The 20,393-nt window shown below is 52.4% G+C and overlaps 1 protein-coding gene across 1 annotated transcript in view; it reads right to left on the reverse strand.

Annotated features, from left to right (window-relative positions):
• Positions 1-20,393, reverse strand: part of SEMA5A (semaphorin 5A) — a gene marked incomplete at both ends in the record, with an annotated part of 211,126 nt that overhangs the window by 5,741 nt on the left and 184,992 nt on the right. Inside the window, 3 exons of the mRNA XM_084233709.1 lie at positions 918-1,088; positions 5,317-5,535; positions 6,872-7,097. Of these exons, the coding sequence (XP_084089835.1) occupies positions 918-1,088; positions 5,317-5,535; positions 6,872-7,097 (616 nt within the window). The remainder of the gene's footprint in view (positions 1-917; positions 1,089-5,316; positions 5,536-6,871; positions 7,098-20,393) is intronic.

Genomic DNA, 20,393 nt, shown 5'->3' on the forward strand with positions numbered 1-20,393 from the left:
CACTGGGCCATTCCTGAGAGGGCTCCTCTTGCTCCACCCCGACTGTCACCCACACAGGGACCAGCATGTCAGCTGGTGCCAGCGTCTGGACCAGCCCTGCACTGAGGGCGCCGTGAGAAGCAGTTTATCACAGAGCAGGGCCAAGGAAGTCACCTCCAGGGTGACTGTTCCCCTCTTTGGGCACTTATTGGGGGTGCACATCACCGAGCTCACATCTGGGGGGGGCCTTTAAAGATGCTGTCTTGGAGCATGCGTGCAACTCTCTGGGCCAGGATTATCATCCCCGTTTTGGAGACAAACAATCTGAATCTGAGTGTCTCAATCCCCGAGGACATCCAGGGTGTGGTTGAGGCTCCACACCAGGCCTCAGCCCACCTGGCAGGCAGCCGTGAGTGCGGAGAGCAGGACAGAATGGGGGTACCGACCCAGGGGACCCAGCATGCGAGAAAGCATATGCAGATGCTCATCAAACCCCGGGTGCGCCTTCTAGCGTGTGGCAGAGGAGGAAGCAGCGGGCACAGGGTGGACTCCCGCTGTGAGACAAAGGCTTTTGCTTGGGATCTGCTCTCAGCCCTGGCACGAGGGGAGGCTGTCAGCAAGGGAGAAAAGTTCCGAGCTGCGTTTTGTTGAAGTAAACAGCAGATGCAACAAAAAATTAACCACTTGGCATGAGTGGGAAACCGGAACTCTGCTGGGATGGTTTGAGAGGTTTCGGGAATTTGCTTTTAGAAGAATCGGCCTTTATCTCTGCCAATCCCAGAGTTCCCAAGCACGTGGGAGCAGCAGCAAGTGCAGGCAGGGGCACAGGTGGGCTCCCTGGGCAGGGGGGCGGGCAGGCTCCCGGGGGCAGGGGCGAGGCCAGGGCAGCTCCCCAGGGCAGGGCGGCGGGTGGGCTCCCGGGGGGAGGGCAGGCTTACCAGGGCAGGGCTGCGTGTTGCAAAGTGCCTCCTCCGTGTGCAGCCCCAGGCAGATGTCTCCCCCGTAGGCGGGCGCCGGGTTGGTGCAGGAGCGGGTCCGCATGTAGTGTCCCCCGCCGCAGGTGGCCGAGCATTTGGACCAGGGGGACCAGCAGGACCACACACCGTCCACTGGGAAGGGAGACAAAGTCACATGCTTCCGTGAGCCACATTCAGCCCTGCCAATGTGGCCGCAGGGCATCAGCACGGCACGGAGGGGCCAAGCCGCCCTGACCCCTGGGGCCCCTGGGGCTCCCTCTTGGCCAGGGAACCAGCTTTGCATATTCTTCCCCAAGCCTTTTCAGTTGCTCTCCCAGGATCACCCCTAGAGGTATGCTAGGCAAGCATACTGAGTGTGACTGCGGAGCGCTGGCTGGGGAATGACCCGGAGCCACAGTCCTGGTGATGAGCTGGACCACCAGCCACCCCACCTTACCCAGGCAGCACCAGCTCTGCACCGAGCAGTCCAGTCGGCCAGACGAGCCTCAGCGCCAGGTGGCGTCACAGGTGCCTAACCACCTGGGTCACAATCGCCCAGGGGGAGATTGGGACTGAGAGAGGCCGACGGGTCCTGCGTGGAAGGGCCATGGAGAATGCTGTGTAGATAGATTCACGCTGCATAGCCCAGCTGGGGCAAATCATGTAGACGTGACCCCACATTTACAGGGGAGACTCCAGAGGAGAGTCGACCTGCAGAACAGGAGGATCCACTGAAACCCACTGCTGAGGGAGGCAGCGGGGAGACAGGAGAGGTCTGCTGCGCCCTGTGGGTAGCTCCCTGGCCAGGGATCAAACTCAGGCCGTCCTGGTGGTAGCAGCACTGAGACTTAACCCCTACACCATCAGGGAGGACCCCACTTTTGAGGAATCAAAGCAACTAATTGTTGGGAATTACAGTTGATCAAATGAAAGTTACAGACGAAGCCACCGGGGAGAAGGGAGGAAGGCCGCTGCAGTGGGAGGCTTGTCCGCTGCGGCGAGTTACAGCGAAGACGCAACTTAGAGCACAACGACCAGCCGCTGAGAGAGCGAAGCAGAGGTAAGTGGCGCCTGGGTGTGGGCGCACCTGTCAGCGGGGGGCCCTGGTGGCTGGTTCAGATTATACCAGGTGAATCGTACTGGGGCTGTGGCTCTGGAATTAAACCCAGGGCTAAAGGTTTAACTCTGACAACAAAAAGAGATGGACGCCGCCCTCCCTCGGAGTGGGCACACCGGACAGTGATTCCCCACACAGTGGGCACCTGGGCCTTGCGGGGCTTCGGAGGGGGCTTCGGAGGGGGCCGGCTGCGCTGGGCTCTGCGGGGCAGTCCTGGTGGCCTGCGGGACGGGCCGACACCTGCGCGCCTTCTGTGTGCCACGCGGTTTGCAGAACACAGTGTGGACTCCAGGGCGTCCCAGCAGCAAGGCAGCGCGTCCCAGTTCGCCACGGGGGTCTCCCCGGCGTTGTCTGGGGACGCACCCCTGGGCAGATGCAGGGTTTGATTCAAGGAGTTTGCCCTCCCCCATCAGGTCCATTCATTCTTCTCTCCCTTCCTCTCACCGCCTCCATGATAAAGATGAAACGGGACCATCGCACTCAACTCAGTAAAAACAGATCAAAAGAGTTTTTATTTGCTGCCGTCCGTTTTACGCAGTCGAAATAAAACTCTGAGGTCGCTTTCATCTTCTTCGACTATTACTTGGTAACAAAGAACCATCTTTTCTCTTTAATTTGTCTGCCACATTAAATGTGTCATCCGTTCCGAACTAACGTGGCTGGAGGGAAGGGAAGGCCCAGATGCCTCCCTGTGACGGGCGAATTGTGTTGGGAAGGTACGAGCTGCAGCAGCCCGCGGGGGTGAGGGGGGTCCTGCCCGCCAGACTCAACTTTCAAGGCTCGTTGTGGTTTATAAGCACCGGGAGGCCAAGTTTCCACCGATTCTATAAAGAGCATTTCACATTCATCTCGCGCACTTAGATTTATTTTCAAGCTTAGAGATAATGAGAAAACTCCCTTTAAGTGAAACACAGTGCCCGGTTTTAACTCTTCACTGTGGGCACAACAGGACGGAGAGAGAAGCTGCCAGGCAGGAGTGCAGGGGGTGCGGGAGAGGAGCCCAGGAAGTGGCCGAGCAACTCAGCATCCACCGCCCCAGCCCGGCTCCGCGGAGCCGCCTCCAGCTCTGTCTCAGGATTCGCTCGCGGTGGGAGAGAGGCCTGACTGGCACCGCCTGCCCCTGCGCTCACCCCCCAACCCCCCAGGGAACAGGACGGGGCCTCTCCCAGCATGGCCACGGCTCTCCTGGCTTGCAGAAAGAAAATGGAGTCAGAGCTGCTTGGAGACACCGAGGCCGTGTAGACAGGACGCTGGTCGGACGGCCGAGTCAACTCAAACGACACCCCCAGCCGCTCAGACGGTGTCGCAGCGCGGGGGCGAAGCCTGGCACGCAAGCCAGGGACGCAGCCGGGCGCTGGGGACACAGGGGGCCGTGTCTGGAGCCTGGAGGCGAGGGTGGACGGAGGGGCCCTGGCGTCCCCATGAGCCCCTGCTGTTGACAGCGCCGACCCTACTCCAGCAGGGCTCGCCCGTGGGGTCCACCCCAGCCCTGACATGGAACCCTCCCCGCTCCGTGCTGGGCTGTGGGAAAGCAGCAGCTCCGTGACCTTTCCCAGCCCCGGCCTCGCTTGGCGGGGAATGTGGGCCGTTGAAGGGAACAGTCTCTTGAGGCTGGAGAAATTCTGGGGCAAACAGCCCAGGGAGGGCAGGGCACGGAGGAGCCGGGACATGGCTGGAAGCCCCAGTGCAGGGCTGGGAACCGGGTATTTTCAGCTCCCCACACCCGCTGCTCACACACCCACGCGCCCATCTGCTGCTCAACCCTCTGTCCTCCAGCCGCCAGCCACGTGTCCACCCTCCTCCGTTCACCATCCGCCCGTCCGCCGGCCACCCGCCGGCCACGCAGCCACCACCTGCGGGTCTCTTCCTCCATTCACCATCCGCCCGTCTGCCAGCCACCCGCCGGCTACGCAGCCACCACCTGCGGGTCTCTTCCTCCATTCACCATCCGCCCGTCCGCCGGCCACCCGCCGGCCATGCAGCCACCACCCGCGGGTGTCTTCCTCCTCACCGTCTACTCAGCTGTCCACCCGCTCCTCCGCCCTGCGTGCCCATCCTCCTGCCCCCCGCCGTCCACCCACCGTCCAGCCAATGTTCTCTGGACACTGGCAGGAGCCAGTTTCTTGCTTAAAGGACTCGGCGCTTACTTGCACCTACTGAAAAAAAAAATGTTCCCCTGTCAGGATCCTGTGATTGGAAGCGCTGGACCGGGTGTCCGCACTGACCCCCACTGTCTACTCGGCCAACTCCTACCTGTCCCTCAAGACTGAGCTCAGGGGCAGCGGCTCAGTGGACTCTCTGTTGTCCTGGCCCGGCAGCTCTCTAGCTGATGTAGCCACGGCACCTGGCCACGGACCGGTCAGCAGAGACCCACTGGGCTGACCTTACCCGGGTGCTGGTGGGTGGGTGGAGCTGCGGGCTGTGCCCCCTGCTGGTGGGTCAGTGGCCGCTGTCTGGCTTATTCACTGGCCCCCTTCTAGTGAGTGCCTGGCCCGGGGAGCCAAAGGAGGGCCCTGCGGGGCGAGAGGCCATCACAGAGGCTGGGCCTCCTGGGCACTCACTCGGGGGCAAAGTCAGAGGCAGGACACTGGGAGGCGAGGCACAGACTCCCGAGATGCCAGGGGAGTCAGTGGCGCAGGAGGCAGCAGAGAGGATGAGGAGACAGAGGGGCCAGTGGCCGTCCCAGCGCACAGAGCCCTGGACAGGGCCTCTTATAGCTCCTTTCTTAACCCTGCACTTGCTGGGAATTCTGTGGAGTGAGAAGCGGGTCTCAGGGGGAAGCCCCAGACCACACGGCTTCCGTCAGCCTCCAGCAGAGGAGACCGTGTGCACAGAGGACTGACCTCCGCGGAAAGTGGACCCCAGGGGATCAAGGGCTGGCAGGCCCCATGGTGGGGGTCACCCCTGATAATCATCATCCCAGAGGAGGTCTCTGGTGCATGGAGGCTGGTTTTGGTGGCTGGGCCCTCAGAGTCTGGGAGAGGGACAGTGTCCAGGCTCCAGGAAGGGCCACGTCCCTCCAACACGGCGGCAGGGCCGACTCCTCCAATGGGCTCGGGGGCCAAGGAGAATGCTTTAGTTTCGCTTAAATCAGAAAAACTAGGTGAATGTCATCCGGTTGGGCACATCTGACTTCACACCGATGGGGTGGGAGCGACGGCCTGTCATGTGTACACGCGTGTGTATCTGGACAGGGCACTCGAGCGCAGAGCGGGGCGCTGGGAGAGCCCCCGTTAGAGGCCTCGCCCCCCCGCACCCACTCACCTGGGCAGGGCAGGACGTTGCACTCCTGGTACTCCAGCGCGGGCCCCAGGCAGGGCATGCCGCCGTGCTTGGGCTCGGGGTTGTTGCACACGCGCTTGCGGTTCCGGATGCCCCTGCTGCAGTCGCGGCTGCACTGCGACCACGAGGTCCAGGCCGACCAGGCGCCGTTGACCGTGTGGGCAGAGTACCTCCCGGCGCGCAGGAAGTCCCCGGACAGGCCTGCGAGGAGAGGGCACACGGAGACCCTGTTAGGGGCCCCCGGGCCACCGGCATCCATGCCACTTTGGCCGCGGCAGCCTGATCCCCAGAGGGGAGACACCGTCCCCAGAGCCCCCCACGCCCAGACAGCAGCGTCGCCCCGCCCCGCAGGGCTCTCCTGCTCGCGGGCGGTAAGAAGCCACCCAGAGCGCCGTTTGGAAGTGCAGAGGGGTCCGCTGGCGACTAACAGGTTGTGCTTTTCTGAGAAACTTCTTCCAAAGAAAACACGAGCTCTCGCCCTCCTGGGATTCCACAACAAACGACGCCCGTCCAGAGAAGCGGACCCCGGCGCGCACATGTCCCTTCACCTGGTCACCTTTCCGGGGTCCCTTCTGGCGGGTGAACGAGGAGGACCTGAGCCCCCCAAAGCGCAGGCCGTGGGGTAACGAGGCCCAGCTCATGGCCAGGGGCCCGCACAGCCCCTCTGACCTCGCCCGGGCTGCCCACTGACCAGCAAAATGCGCTTCCCCAGGGAAAAGCAGCAGCAGCAGCAGCAGCAAGCGTGGGCTGTTCGCGTAAGCCCCAGCTCACAGGCCCGAGCACTGAGCCCACTGCTCGGGAACAGCGCCCCAGCTCCGTTAGCCGCAGCCAGAACGCCTGCTCGCCTGGATGAAGAGGCCGGCCCGCTTTCATATCACTGCTCCTCAGGCACCTTCTCCGGCGCGGGCCATGTGGCGCGACTTCTAACAAAACAAGCCCCCAAGCCCAGCCGGGCAGTCCCGGGTCCTGAGAGAGGGCGGCAGGCCCCAGCGACCCCCAACTCCGGGGGCGCTGCTGTGCAGACACCTGGGCTCTGTTCATCAGAGAAAATGGATTAGAAGGTTCTCGATGAGCCAGTGCTTCGTGGCTGATCACTGGAAAACAACCACACGCACTGAGCCTCGCTCGGTGCGCTCAGCGGCCACAGGCCCAGCCGTGCAGCTCCAGGTGATCAGCACCCAAGGGTGGGGGCGGCTGCGGAACCTGAGGCCCTTAGACCGAGGAAGATGACCGCGCCAGCCGGGCGCAGCCTGGAGAACAGGGACAAACCACCAGGAGCCCCGGGACATTTTCTGATACTAAAAAAACTATTTTTTACAAACATACTGCTCATTTGGAGGTTATATTCCCCAAACCACTTAGCCTATCGCCGCATTCGCGTCAGGAGATCTCTCCACCCATGTGTTATAGGCAGTCTGGGGCAGTTGTGTTGGAGGAGGCTCGTGACCGCACCCCAAGTCGTCAGAGGGAGGAACCCCGACCTCAGGGGCAGGCTGCCCCCTCCCTGTCCCTCCCCTCCCCCGTCCCCCTGCCTCACCGTCCGTGGAGCAGCCGCTGGAGCCGTCGCTGGAGCAGTAGCGCATCTCGATGCGCTGGCGCCCCACCTCCAGCAGCGCGGGGTCCGGCAGGCGCGCCTTGCAGGTGTAGCGGAAGCGCTGCTCGTAGTGGCCGCCGTTGTCCGAGATGTTGACGGGCGTCCAGGGCGTCCAGGGCGTGGTCTTCTTCAGCTCGGGGCACGGGCTGGTGTTGCACGGCTGGTACTCCTGGGGACACGGGCGTGGGTCACCGGGCACCACGGAGACAGGCGGGGCGCTCCGGGCACCCCCTCACGCCCGCCCGCCCGCGGCGCTCCCCAGCGCAAGGGCCCCGCGCAAAGCCAGGCGCGCAGGGAACGTCCAGGGCAGGCGGCCTCCTGGGGGGCCTGCGCCCCTTCTCTTGTGCCCGCAGCGAGAACGCGTGGCAGGAGACAGTGACCCCCGCCGGAGACCAGCCAGCCCCTCCGCCACTGCCCCGCCTCGCCGCGGCGCAGACTCGGGGTGCCTTGTGCGCCCGGCCGGGGCGGGGCAGGGCCCTGAGCTTCTCCCAGACGCCGGGTCCATGAAACAGGGAGGCCCACACCTTCAGGAGCAGACGCAGAGGGCGCTCCCCACACCCCGGCTTCCTCACTCTACAGTCATCATTTTTTTTTAAAGATTTATTTATTTATGCATACAAGAGCTGGGGTACAGGCCAGAGGTGTGGGGGTGAGAGGATTCACCAGAGACAGAGTGGGGAGCAGAACGGGCAGATCTACTGAAATCCACTGCTGAGGGGAGCAGCAGGGAGACAGGAGACACAGCTGTGCCATGTGGGATGCTCCCTGGTCGGGGATCGAACTCCTGCTGTGGTGGCTACTGTTTAGCTTCATAGGTTGCGTCATAACCCCTTGCGCCACCAGGGAGGCCCTACAGTGTCATCTTTTCCAGGTAGATGAAGTTCTGCAGCAGGACACAGGGCGGCAAGTGCGTTTTAGTCCTGGCTGCAGCAGTGGTTCGGCCTCTGTGCGGGGACCTGCCAGCAGGTATCCCAGGAGCGTGAGCAGGTGTGTGTGGGGGGGACCATTGGGTGTCAACCTCTGATTCTGTTCACTGTTTATTTCCTTGTTGGGCGAAGTTCAGCGTAAGAGTCGGCACTTTCTCTTACAAATGGTTTTTGAGGTTTGATTATGATGCATTCATTTAAAATATTAACTTATAAAATGCTGAGAAATGGTATGACTGCTCTGTTTTATTTTAATGACCAGCATTATGAGGTGATTGAATTTGATAGGAGTAGTCAGGGCCTGCCTGAGCCTGCAGGTTATAAACAACTGACTGCCCAACTGCTGTAGTAACTACCCACCTCTGGATGGGGCTTGAGCACAATTAGAGTTAATGCTAAAGAAAGAAATTGTTTTAAAAGGGATTTCAGGAGAGCTAATCATTATTGCCACATAAGATTCTTAATATTCTGGTGGAAAATATCAGGTAATAATCATTACTAAAATCCATCCCACTCTGGTCTTTACCCAGGAATTAAAGTCAGGGTCTCACAGAGATATCTGTACCCCCACGTTTACTCCCATTATTCACAATAACCAAGATATAGACACAACCTAAGTGACTGTTGAAAGGTGAGGGGGATAAAGAAGATGCCATGTATGTATCACACAATGGAATATTATTCAGCCAGGAAAAGGGAAGGAAATCCCCACATTGGCAAAAATGTGGACGGACCTTCAGGGCACTATGCTAAGTGAAATAAGTCAAACACAGGCTAATTCTGTATAATGTCATTTACATGTGGAATCTAAAAAACACAAGGTCAGAGAAACAGGGAGTAGAGTGTTGACTGCCAGAGGGTACACAGGAAAATTGTGGGTGGGGGGGACAAACTCCCAGTTATAAGACAATAAGATGGGAGACCCAGCGCAGACTGTAGAGACGATGGCTGCGACAAGGTGCCGCTTCTGCTTGGATATTGCTAAGCTACAGTGGAAATTATTTTGTACCATATAAATATAAACTTAACAAGCCACATGATGCCCACAGATGTCATGTGTCGATGAGACCTCAGGGAAGCTAAGAACAGACAAAAATAAAGAGCTGATGCATGAGAAATTTAATGAATAAATGGTCAAGAACATCAAAGAGAAAGGACAGTTACTAAAGCAGTTTAAGACGTTTCTCCAGATGTTCGTTACACGTTGTTCTTTGTCTCTGGAAGGGTTTCTTCCAGGGACAGGGACTGGGTGCCTGCAGGGCCTCCCTGGCTCCTTGGCCACGTCCTGCAGGTACTGCCTCTCAGGCACAAGCACCTTGACTCCCCCATGGCCTCCTTCCTCACTCGGCCCCAGCACATCCACAGATGTTCCACAGAACCACAGGACGCAACCCGGGGAGGATCACGCTTTGCCAGAACCATCGTACGCCATTCGTCGTACAGAGAATCACCTTTTTGGTGAAAGGGTCAGTCATAGCCCTCAGTCCACAAACAAACCCATTCAAATGGAATTTCCACAAATGTGGGGAACAAAGTGAGATGTTGAGTGCTCCCCCATTTTGCTGTACTAGTTTTCCTTTGAGATGAACTAGAATATCTTATATTCCATACGTTGAAAGTAAAATACACATGGACATCCCGAAGAAAATTTTGAAATCCTGTGCTCCACACAAAGCAAGACGATTGCCCTAAAGTCACTTCATCAACAGCCAAACGTGTGGCCCGAGTTTGGGCTCCCACAGGAACCTGCTCGTCTCCCGGAGCCGGACACTCCTTCTGTATCGGACCAGGGGGCAGCGGGTGGCGCAAAGGGGAGGGGGCAGTGTCGGTGGTGGGGGCTGTGGCGCCTTGATGGCGGCTGTGGTGTGGTGAGTGACCGCTTCTGGCCAAGATGGAGCAACAGCAGTGGGGTTAACCTTTCCCCAGGAACTGAAAATTCTGTGAGATGACAGTCTGAGGACACTGGCCATCAGGCCCGGAACCAAGAGTGCACTTTTTAAGCAGAAAAGCCCACAGTTCTGTTCAGAACTCGCTTGCCCATCAGCAGCTTTCCCGAGAAGCCACAGTTCTGTCTCTGACCACTTCTGTGAAGTGTCCCTAAGTCCCTGCGTGCAGGGGCCTCTCCCCAGGGTAAAGCCTGGGATAGGTGCAGCTGCCCTCCCCAGCTGACCGTCTCGGGGATTCTCACATGGGTGTGCTCACTTGCAACAGTCTGCACTTTTTTAAATGCAGAAATGCAGCAAATATTCCTGTGCTTTCTAGAACACAGACATGCATGTGGGCATCTGATTAAATATGCATGTGTCTATCCACAAAAACAGAGCTGACTGTCCTCCTTCCACATTATTTTAGGCATCCCTTTTTATAAGCGCGGGGAAGCCCGGGAGAGTAAGAAAACCAGCACTGTCCCTGGAAATCTTTCTCCCACAGGCTGTGATTTGTGGACACTTTGTAAACTTACATCTCCGATGAGGAGACCGATTCATTTAGTTTATTCTCCCACACTCGTGCCTTTAAATTCTGTTTCTGAGAGTAAACATCAAGCGTTCGGACATCTTTTTCTGGCAAATACCTTGCAGTGAGGGGAGAAGCTATTTTTAGTTAGAAGTGAACCCTGTCTTTGGGGAAATGTTTACTTCTCAAAGCGCTGATGGAAATGGTGACGTTTCTCCATGTCTTCGGGGAAAAAGGTTTCCCTGCGAAAGAGCTGCTTCACGTGACTGTAATAATTTGTGCACACATGAAGTGTGCTTATTTTGGAAATAGCATCAACTGAACTGAGGTTGTGTTGTATGAGATTAAGGCAGAACAGCTCGCAGCATATTTAAAACCCAGGGGGGAGTCGTCTGAGAGTCTTTCAAGTACAAAATCTGAGCAATAAATGGTTTCCTGTTTTCTGACCAGAAAATGACGCGTGTTGTGCGCGTCTGTGCTGGCATATCTTGCCATACGCAGCCATAAGAAAACTGGGGTTCAAGGAGAGGAACAGGAAACACTCCCTGTGCTCCTAACTTTGGGAAGCGTTGGCTGCAGTCACGTCTTCACCCTTGTGTGAGCTAAAGTGGTTTAATTTCTTGGCAAGAAAATGTAACATAAAATTAGAATAGTGGAGTGGTTATGGGATATTGGAGAACGTATTCCTCTAAAAGCAATTACTTAGTAGCACAGGCTGCTATTAGTAAACATTTTACACAAACACCTGGATGAGTCTCTGACAAGTAAACATTGATTTTATAGATCAATTAATTTCTAAAAAAAGTAACTTTGCTCTTTTGAGAAATAATACACCGCACTAACAATAAATGGGAGGCAGATGGTGCTGATAAACACATAGAACTTGTTTTCACCTGCTCATCAACTGCAAAAATCAAACACCATTTTTCTCTCTTAGATCATCAGGATGACTTTGATCGTCAAACTCTGCTTTTTGTACCTAAAGGATCTTAGGACAGGGCCTCCCTGGTGGCGCAAGGGTTAAGACACAACCTGTGAAGCTGTCCGCAGCCTCTGCAACATGAGTTGGATTCCCAGCCAGCCAGGGAGCAACCCACATGGCACAGCAGACCTCTCCCGACTCGCCCACTGCTCCCCTCAGCAGTGTACTTCAGTGAGTCTGCCTGTTCTGTTCTCCTCTCTGTCTCTGGGGAATCCTCTCACCCCCCAAATCTCTGGCCTATACCCCAGCTTTTGTATGCATAAATAAATAAATCTTATGTATGCATCAATAAAGGATCTTAGGACAAAACAGAGTAGTAACACCTTCTATTTCCTTATTCAGCTAGTAAAATTCCCAAAGATATCTCAGGGAGATGCAGAAGCCGTGTCTTCTTCTGTGCCTTATCAGACACGTGGTGTTGCCTGTCTCTGGGGGTGTCCTACCCAAGAGCCTTGGAAATATCAGGTCTCACTCCCATCACCCCCTGTGCCCCCAGACCTTGATTATGGCACAGCTGTGACCAGGAGATCGTTAAACAGTGAGCACCCACCCCCACTCCTTCGGTGGAATGCTAAGATGCCCCAAGATTCTACCCCCTGGTGTCACCCCTGTGTAGCCCCCTGGGTCCTGTGATGGATGCGATATGAAAATAATAAGACTTCTTTAAAGCTGAGCAATCTCTCTCTTCAGGACAATTTGGACGGTCACAACAACCTGTAAGTATCCCAGTGGGTAACCCACAGGGGAATGGATTTATCAAACTGGTAAAATAAGTTTACATTAACTTGCATCCAGATTTCCAAGCATATCATTTCAATTCCTCTATAATGTGATTGAGTGGAAAACTGTACTCTTATCTGAGTTTCCAAGAAGTTGACTTGTTATCTGTTTATATTTCTTAAGTAGTGACGAAGATTTCTGGTGCTACAAGATAGTGGTAGGAACATCAATTTAATCTAAAACCCTTCCATCATGAGTGATGTGCAGGGAACACTCAGGCTAAGCTCAAAGACCTTCCATCACTTCATTGCACCAGTATGGGGATATTTGGAACTTCTTGAGGGTTTTCTGGCTCTCTCATTTGGAATTCCATCTGGGAATGGATCTGGTAAATGAAAAACATGTATGTCTTATCAACATCCTTTGCCCATAATTTAAATCACAAGGGACCACATATTTTTTTGCTCTGTTTATGTCCAATTTACTGTGGGAAATTAATCATGTTCCACTTAAAGATTTTAAGGCTAGTCCTTTGAATAATTCCAGGAATTATTCAGAACTTATGGGTAATGACTTGAATTTCTCAATATTTCATAAACATTTGTATTTCTGAAATTAAAAGTCAAAGTAGGGGCCTCCCCGGTGGCACAGCGGGTTGAGCGCAGCGCTGTGAGGCTGTCCGCAGCCTCTGCAGCGCGGGTTCGATTCCCGGCCGGCCAGGGAGATTCCCACATGGCGCAGCAGACCTCTCCTGTCTCACCCGCTGCTCCCCTCAGCAGTGTATTTCAGTCAGTCTGCCTGTTCTGCTCCCCACTCTGTCTCTGGTGAGTCCTCTCACCCTCCCATACCTCTGGCCTGTACCCCAGCTATATATAAATAAAAAATAAATCTTTAAAAAAAGTCAAAGAAATATTATCCAAATGACATTTCAATTAAGAACACAGTTATGAAAACAAAACAAACAAAAAAAATGTTATCCATCCATCTGTCCATCGATCCATCGATCCATCCATCCATCCATCCATCCATCCATCCATCCATCCATCCATTTTCAGTAACCGTTATTGAAGCATATATACCAAGTACAAGACGCTAAGCTACCTCCTCAAGGGATCTTAGATATTAATGTTGAAAACGAACATGTGAAGCTCAAAGGAGGCATGACAGTGCATAAATGCCACACCAAGCATGTGCTGTTAGAGCTAAGATGCAGGAGAAACTTGATCTTAAAAAGCAGTGGACGTAGTAATTGAAACTGGCCCATCCCAAGGGCTATTTAACTTGGGAGTCTGTGTCTGAGACCAGCCAGGTTCCTAGCAAGGAGCAGCTGTCTTCAACGGCAGCACCGGAGGGGACACACCCTGCAGGTTAGCTGCTGGAGCACCAATTCTGGCTCAGTTACCCACGCCCTAGCAGAAACCAGACAAAAACTCCAGTGCAATCTGAGCCACCTCAAAAAACAGAACACCTTGATCACAGGAGATGAAAGAACCACTAGTTTAAATATGAGCTATCAAAAAGAGTTGGGTGCTAATCCATGTCTTTTCTTTTTTAAAAAAAAAAATTATTTATGCATATAAGACCTGGGGTACCGGCCAGAGGTGTGGGGGGTGAGAGGATTCACCAGAGACAGAGTGGGGAATAGAACAGGTAGGTTGACCAGAGTACACTGCTGAGGGGCGCAGCGGGTGAGTCAGGAGAGGTCTGCTGCGCCACGTGGGTTGCTCCCTGGCTGGGGATCAAACTCGTACTGCAGAGGCTGCAGACAGCTTCATAGGTTGTGTCTTAACCCCTTGCGCCATCAGGAGACCCCCTCATATTTTTTCTTAATAAATTGCCTATGTCCCTGTATATATGTGGAAAATGCAGGCGCATGGTCCCTGCAGTAATCCCAGTGAATGTGAAACATATACGGGTGGTCTGTCCACGCCCTGAGGTCACAACTGCTGGCCAAGGTTAAATCCACAGTCCAAGACCTGGAGGGGAGCCCTGTTCTACCTCATTATTCTGCTGGCTTGCCTCCCAGAGCTGGGGCAGCATTATCAAGAGGCCCTTCCTCCCCCCACAAAAGAGATATTGGTACTTCCAACCCGAGGAAAAGCCTTCATCCTTTGGCGGAATCCACATCTCAATGTAGTAGCTAAATAAGCAGATAATGACTTTCGTGTTCCTTGCCAGGTAAAGTGTCACAAAAGTGAATGTTCTGTCTGAAAACATGACAGCATCTTAACATAATCGTTTGTCTAGGACGACTATTGATGGATTTATTTCTAAGGGTTATAACATTCTCTCTCAGAACTTAATAGCTTATTGATGTGGTGGGTTATAATTAAATTCATTTCTTACTGAAAATATTAGGAATGCAGGAGATTTTTCTATTTCTCACATCTGGTTTTATTCCCTCCCCATACTCAATTCTAGGCACACTTTTGCTACTTCCTAAGCTCCCATTTCTATGTGAGAGTCTGAAAAATAGATGAAGACACTTTGCTCGAGCAGGCACTGAAGGACAGGCAGATGTGGTGACCACATACGTTTTTATACGAGGTGGGCAGCAAAATCCCTCCACCCACATGGTCCCTACACCTGACCCTGACCTTGGCCGCCAGCGTGGAAGCAGATGCTGCCCAAAAGAAGAGCTGGGATAGAAGCAAAATGTCAACAGGTTGAAATCAAATTTACAAGTCAACCTCTCTAGACCTTCACACATAATGCGTGGCAATAGTATGAAAATTCACTAGAAGATTTTTGTTAAAACAAAAATAGTCCAAATCAGTGTTTAAAGACTGATCTATGGTATGGATTTTTTTCCCTGACTAATATGAATTGAAAATCATTCTTCTGTAAGTCTCTAAAATACTAAATTTAATAAAGATAGGAGTAAACATCTTCCAAAACCCTATTTTTTTTTTTTTTTTTTTTTGTCGCGGGTCGTTTGTCCTGACGAGAGCGAGCGATGGGCTGGTGCAGGCCTGCTCCTCAGCTCTCAGCCCCACAAATCCTCCCTCCCACTGTCACTCTAGAAACCTGTGTCTACATATGAAAACACAAAAACTTACGATTCCACTAATGTGGAAGTTCATACGAGGTTGTCTAAACCAACCATCCGGCCACAAATCTCTTTACTAAAATATGCTTCTTGAGGCCTAAGAACTGAAATGCTTAGATCTCTGTACTGCAGATGACTTTAAAATTCATTTTTCTCTTCTAGGACACACTGCCAATCTTTAAGCAAGAGTACTGACTGCTTTCTGCTTCGATTTCCATCCATTTAGACAAAAATAATCCATAGAATGGCTGAGTAAAAATGACTGCCCTCCAAAATACAACTGAAGTACCTCAAATCACTTAATTTTTCACAAATACAAGCATATAGAATTTAAAAGACTGTAGCTATCTAAGTTTTACATGGTGATAGGAAAAAATAAATTTTCTCCTTTTAGCATATTCCTCAGTTTTAGGGGTTCCTGGGCTTCCTCCCACCAGGGAGGGCTCTGGGCCACAGCCAGACAGAACCTGGCTGTCATGGGGAGGCGGGGAGGCCCACAGGTGAGCCCTTCTGCAGCGTCAACAGGGAGGGTACATGGGCAGCAGAGACAGGCCTCCTCATATCGCTGTGGGCCAGAGGCGAGTCACCCCCACCTTTACCCCTGGGGACACAGCAAAGCTCCTGTGAACTCCAGCACCAGATCAATTGTTGGAGCAAAGGCCTGGGGTCATCGTTTGTATTCAAGGTTCCATTGAGTCTTCATCTTCCTACATCTCAGAAACTCCAAATACCCCAAAGACTTCTCCTTCAATGGTGACATGAGGCCTTTCCAGAAGCACCTGCCCATGTGCAGGTGGGATCCCTGCCTGGGATCCAACGTGGCCACCTCTACCTGGAGTAGAGTCACTCGGTTGTTTGTATCTCCTTCTTCCCTGGGTGGGAGCTCCCTGAGGTCAAGGACAGAAACGAGATCAGATCTGCATTGCACCCAGCTCACATCCCAAAGCCCTGCTCACACCCTGAGCTGCTCCAGACTTGTTTCCTGAGGGAACAGAGCTGATGAGACCCAGGTCGGGTTGCACTTGAAACGTGCTGGGAGTGAGCCAACATTTGGTTACCGGGCAGGGTGGTGCCCTGAAGAGGCCAGAGTCACTACATTAAATTCTTATTTACAAAGGGAAGTCAAATATTGGAATCGTGCCACTTTAAAATATTAAATCCAGATTTTCATTTCTAATTAGATGTTCTGCATTAGTTATAAGTACTCAAGTCTTGCCTATGGGCATCTGATAAGGCCCGGGAAGGTCACTGCCAAGTATAATCTAATATCAAAACCTATTTTAATGAACTTCATACACTATTATGCAGGCATTCTGGCTTTTGGTGCTAAATGTGATTCATTTGGAGCAGACTTTAAAGCTAATTAGACAGAATTTGAAATAATTTACAATGAGAACAGGAAATGAAATGTTCACAAACAAATGTCATGGGAGGAAGATTAAAGGTGAGCTACAGGCAGCCCCCCTGGAGTGTGGCGATGCCAGGACAGAGAAGACATGGAAGAATGAACTGAAGAGTAGACAAGGACACCAGAAAACACGAGGGTGATCCTTCATCGGAAAAGATGTGGGTGATATTTTCCCAAATTGTTCGCATCTTGAGAAGAACTGATGGATAAACCTCATAACTGGGCTCATCTATACAGCAGCCGACTGTAGGCCACGCGTTGATGACACCGTTATGAAAAAGTGGACATTGTTCCTGTCTTTCAAATATTAAAATATCTTCCTCTCAGTTATTAAGTTTTAAAACAAATTAATTCATTTCACATTACAGATGTGAGTCCGCTTTCAACAGGATTAAGTTTAAATAACATATTTTTGAGGAATATTAGCCTTAAATTTCAGGTTTTTAGGTTTAGGAACATTTAGCAAAGTTGAAGTTAAGACGGTGGGGAGGTTGTAGACTTCAGAATAAGGACCACGTGCGCACACACACCTTCACACACACACACTCACACCCATTTGCTTCCCATCATTTGTGTCTTTACAATGAGGGAGCCTCTCTCCACTGGACAGCAACATCAACATGATGCCCGTGGGCACTGCAGGGGAAAGATAACTGAAAACATGATGTCACGGGTCTGAAATCACTGATGGAGTTACACTTTGGGGTCAGTAACTCCAAAGCCAGCTTAGCACCAGCACCACCCTTGGGAGTCCAGCGACGGGACCCCTTCGCCTGGCCTTCACGACCTCTTAGGACTGAAGCAACTTGATTTCCAGACCTGAGTCTTACCACATTACTCACTTTACATGCTGAAGGCACGTAATGGCTGCCGCTCACCGTCCCTGGTGTGCACCCCATCCTTTGGTCCTTCTTTTCACTGAGAAGCTTCCATCTCAATTGGTCAAATCTCAGTCACATCTTGAGGGACCCCTGAGCCCTCCAGCGAAGGTGCCCTATCCCTCCTCTGGACTCACTAATACTTCCTCTTAATCGTTCCATTGGTTTTCCTGACCTCCTCCCTACACCGCTGCCCTGGGATTGATAATCTCTCTCCGGAACGAGAAAGTCAGCTCCTGAGGTCAGGAATTTTATTGTACACACCTGCCTATCTCCATCATACCCGGCACAATTATTTACACACAGTAAACACTCAACCTTCTGGGTGGATGAGATGGATTACCAAGGAGCAGATCCCAGGGCTCCACAAAGCACAGGATGACAGACACGATTCAGCAACTGAAATCTGAGAATGTCCTTTCTTCCCCACATGTAAGACTATTCGGAAATTAACGATAGCAGAGGAGATCACACCGGGCATCTAGGAAATTAATTAGCATGTTACAGGCGCCACTTTTCTCCTGACCTCCTTGTTCAGAAGACAAGGCCTTATCTCAAAAAGCTATTATGGCTGCAAGAAGATAAGAGAAAGAAATCAATTAAACGAGCTTCCTCAGGAAAATTGCATCTCCTGCTTCTGGCTCCCATCTGCTCATAAAAAAACCTGCTATTTTTTTCTCCCTCGCTTTTGAGAGGCTCTGGCTCGTGTGTCCTGATCTCACGTGTGAAGTCCCAATAAGTGCATAAGGTCGATCCAGTTCCCTCCTGTCAGCTCCCGCCTTGGCTTTCCCCCACGATGACACCAGATTCCTGCACAGGCAGCTCGAGAGTCATCTCCACCACAGCCATTCCGTGGGCCCAGGACGCCCAGAGCAGGTGTGGAAGATGTCTCACAACCCGGCAGACACAAGACGCCACACGGTAGCCGTGATGCTCCTTTCTCACGCGGCGTGGCTTGTGAGATAATGCAAGAACGTGACATGGGACCAGCCAGCTCCACCTTCCAGGGGCTTTACTGCAACTATTTCTTCCAGACCAGAACTTCATAGATTCTGAGAGTCAAACAGATCTTGAATAATCATGCCATGGAGTGAAATGAAGAGACAACTGCTGGGCCTCCCTGGTGGCTAAGCACAGCACCGTGAAGCTACCTGCAGCCTCTGCAGCACGAGTTCGATCCCCAGCCAGGGAGCTACCCACATGGCACAGCAGACCTCTCCTGCCTCCCCGCTGCTCCCCTCAGCAGTGGATTTCAGTAGAGCCGCCTGTTGTTCCTCACTCTCTCTCTGGGGAATCCTTTCACCCCCTGCACCTCTGGCCTGTACCTCAGCTCTTGTATGCATAAATAAATATTTTAAAAAGTTAAAAAAAAAAAAAGAAGAGACAACTGCTCCAGGAATGTCTGGGCCTGAGGCCTGTCACCAGAACCTGGGAAAGAAATAGAAGCTGCGCCTTCTTGCTATGACCTTCGAAGGCTGCAAAATGTGACTTGGTATTTCCATTCAGAAATATTAATGAAAACAATCTAAGTGCAGCAGTAACTTTTTAAATATTCTTTCTTGCATTCTCATGGAAGACTCCTGAACTAGGCTCCTAGCTCCTGGACTATTTTAGGATTACTAAAGGGAGAGCTCTTGGGAAGAGGCAGCCAGAGCATCTGTGAAAAATATTCCATGTCTTAAAACCATTTTTGCATGCTCCAACATCTGTTGCTTCCTTCTTTACTTAATTACAAGTTGCTTTGAACATTATGCATGTGGATTGTTTTAACACCCAAAATTATACATGTTCAATAATTCCACTGGAGGCACTGCGATGAAATAATATAAAAATGGGAAATGCAAATCTTAAGCAAAACACAAATTAAAACATATTGTTGATATAATTAAGTACTTATGTTTCCTCTCCGAAAGGAAGAACTGTCTGCCACGAGCCAAATCAAATCACAAATATAATGTGATCAAAACGATTTTTAAAATCCTCTGGCTGTACTTGGCTACGCCTGAACTATTTCTTCAACACACCGCGTCCTTGCTAAGCAGAGACTGGCATTAAAGTGAACTCGGAACAGGGCCGTCCATAAGCAAAACGAGGTGCCCCAGCTGTACACAGACCAGTCTGGTTTAAACTTCCCAAGCAGAGGCTCCTCCCTAAATTTTCAGGAGGGACCAGGGGTCTCCTGGTCTCCCCAGAGCCCAACATAGGGTAGAAAATTAAATTGATTAAATAATAGTGGGATAAAGTGGGTGACAAAATCAAGACTCTCAGACTCTAATTTATGTCAGCTTCGGGCAAACCTCACTCAGCACCGGGATGCAGGCAGATCTTGCCAACTTGAGTGCCCCAAGCAAAGAGCACAATTAGGTGAGTGAGAACCTGAGATCAGGGCTGTCTCTGCAGGCTTCTGTTTGTGATCAGAGGCTTTGAGACAGGATCAGCTCAATCAGCATGTTGGCCTCCATCAGAGGGACTCCCCAGGGGCCAGGCCTCACCTCTCCACCTGTCAGACGCTTCTTGAGCAGAGTTAACATCAGGATAGAACAGCAGATCTCAGAGGGGGGTGGGCAGGGCCTTCTGTCCACAGGCAGGAAGGCATGAAAATGTCTCCCACTCAGAACCATGACCCAGGCAGGAGGGAATGTGATGGATTGAAAGAGGATATTTCCAAAAGTGCAGAGGACACGGAGTGCTCAGAGATGCCCTCTTGGGTGCTATGAACTGCACGTGGATCTGTAACAGGGTGGTCCCCAGGAAAGGGGGAGGTTCCCTGCCCCACCCAAGGGAGGGTGGAGCTGAGCAGGAAGAGGAGAAGCTACAGAAGAGACTGAGGAAGGAAGCAGGATGGAGCCAGGAGACCTGGAGGAGGCGCATGGAGCCTAGAGACACGTGAAGAAACTGCGCTTGTCTTTTGGTCGTGGACTGGGTGACACAGATGTGGGTGAGGCCCGTGGGGAGGTGACCATGGCGGCTTTTATCTTGATGTTGATTTTGCTTTTTTCCTTCCGGGCTTGTCCAGTTGTTTGTGACCCTTTTCTGTGGGTCCCCCCT

The sequence above is a fragment of the Talpa europaea genome (genome assembly GCF_964194135.1).
Source record: "Talpa europaea genome assembly, chromosome: 5".
Taxonomy (NCBI): domain Eukaryota; kingdom Metazoa; phylum Chordata; class Mammalia; order Eulipotyphla; family Talpidae; genus Talpa; species Talpa europaea.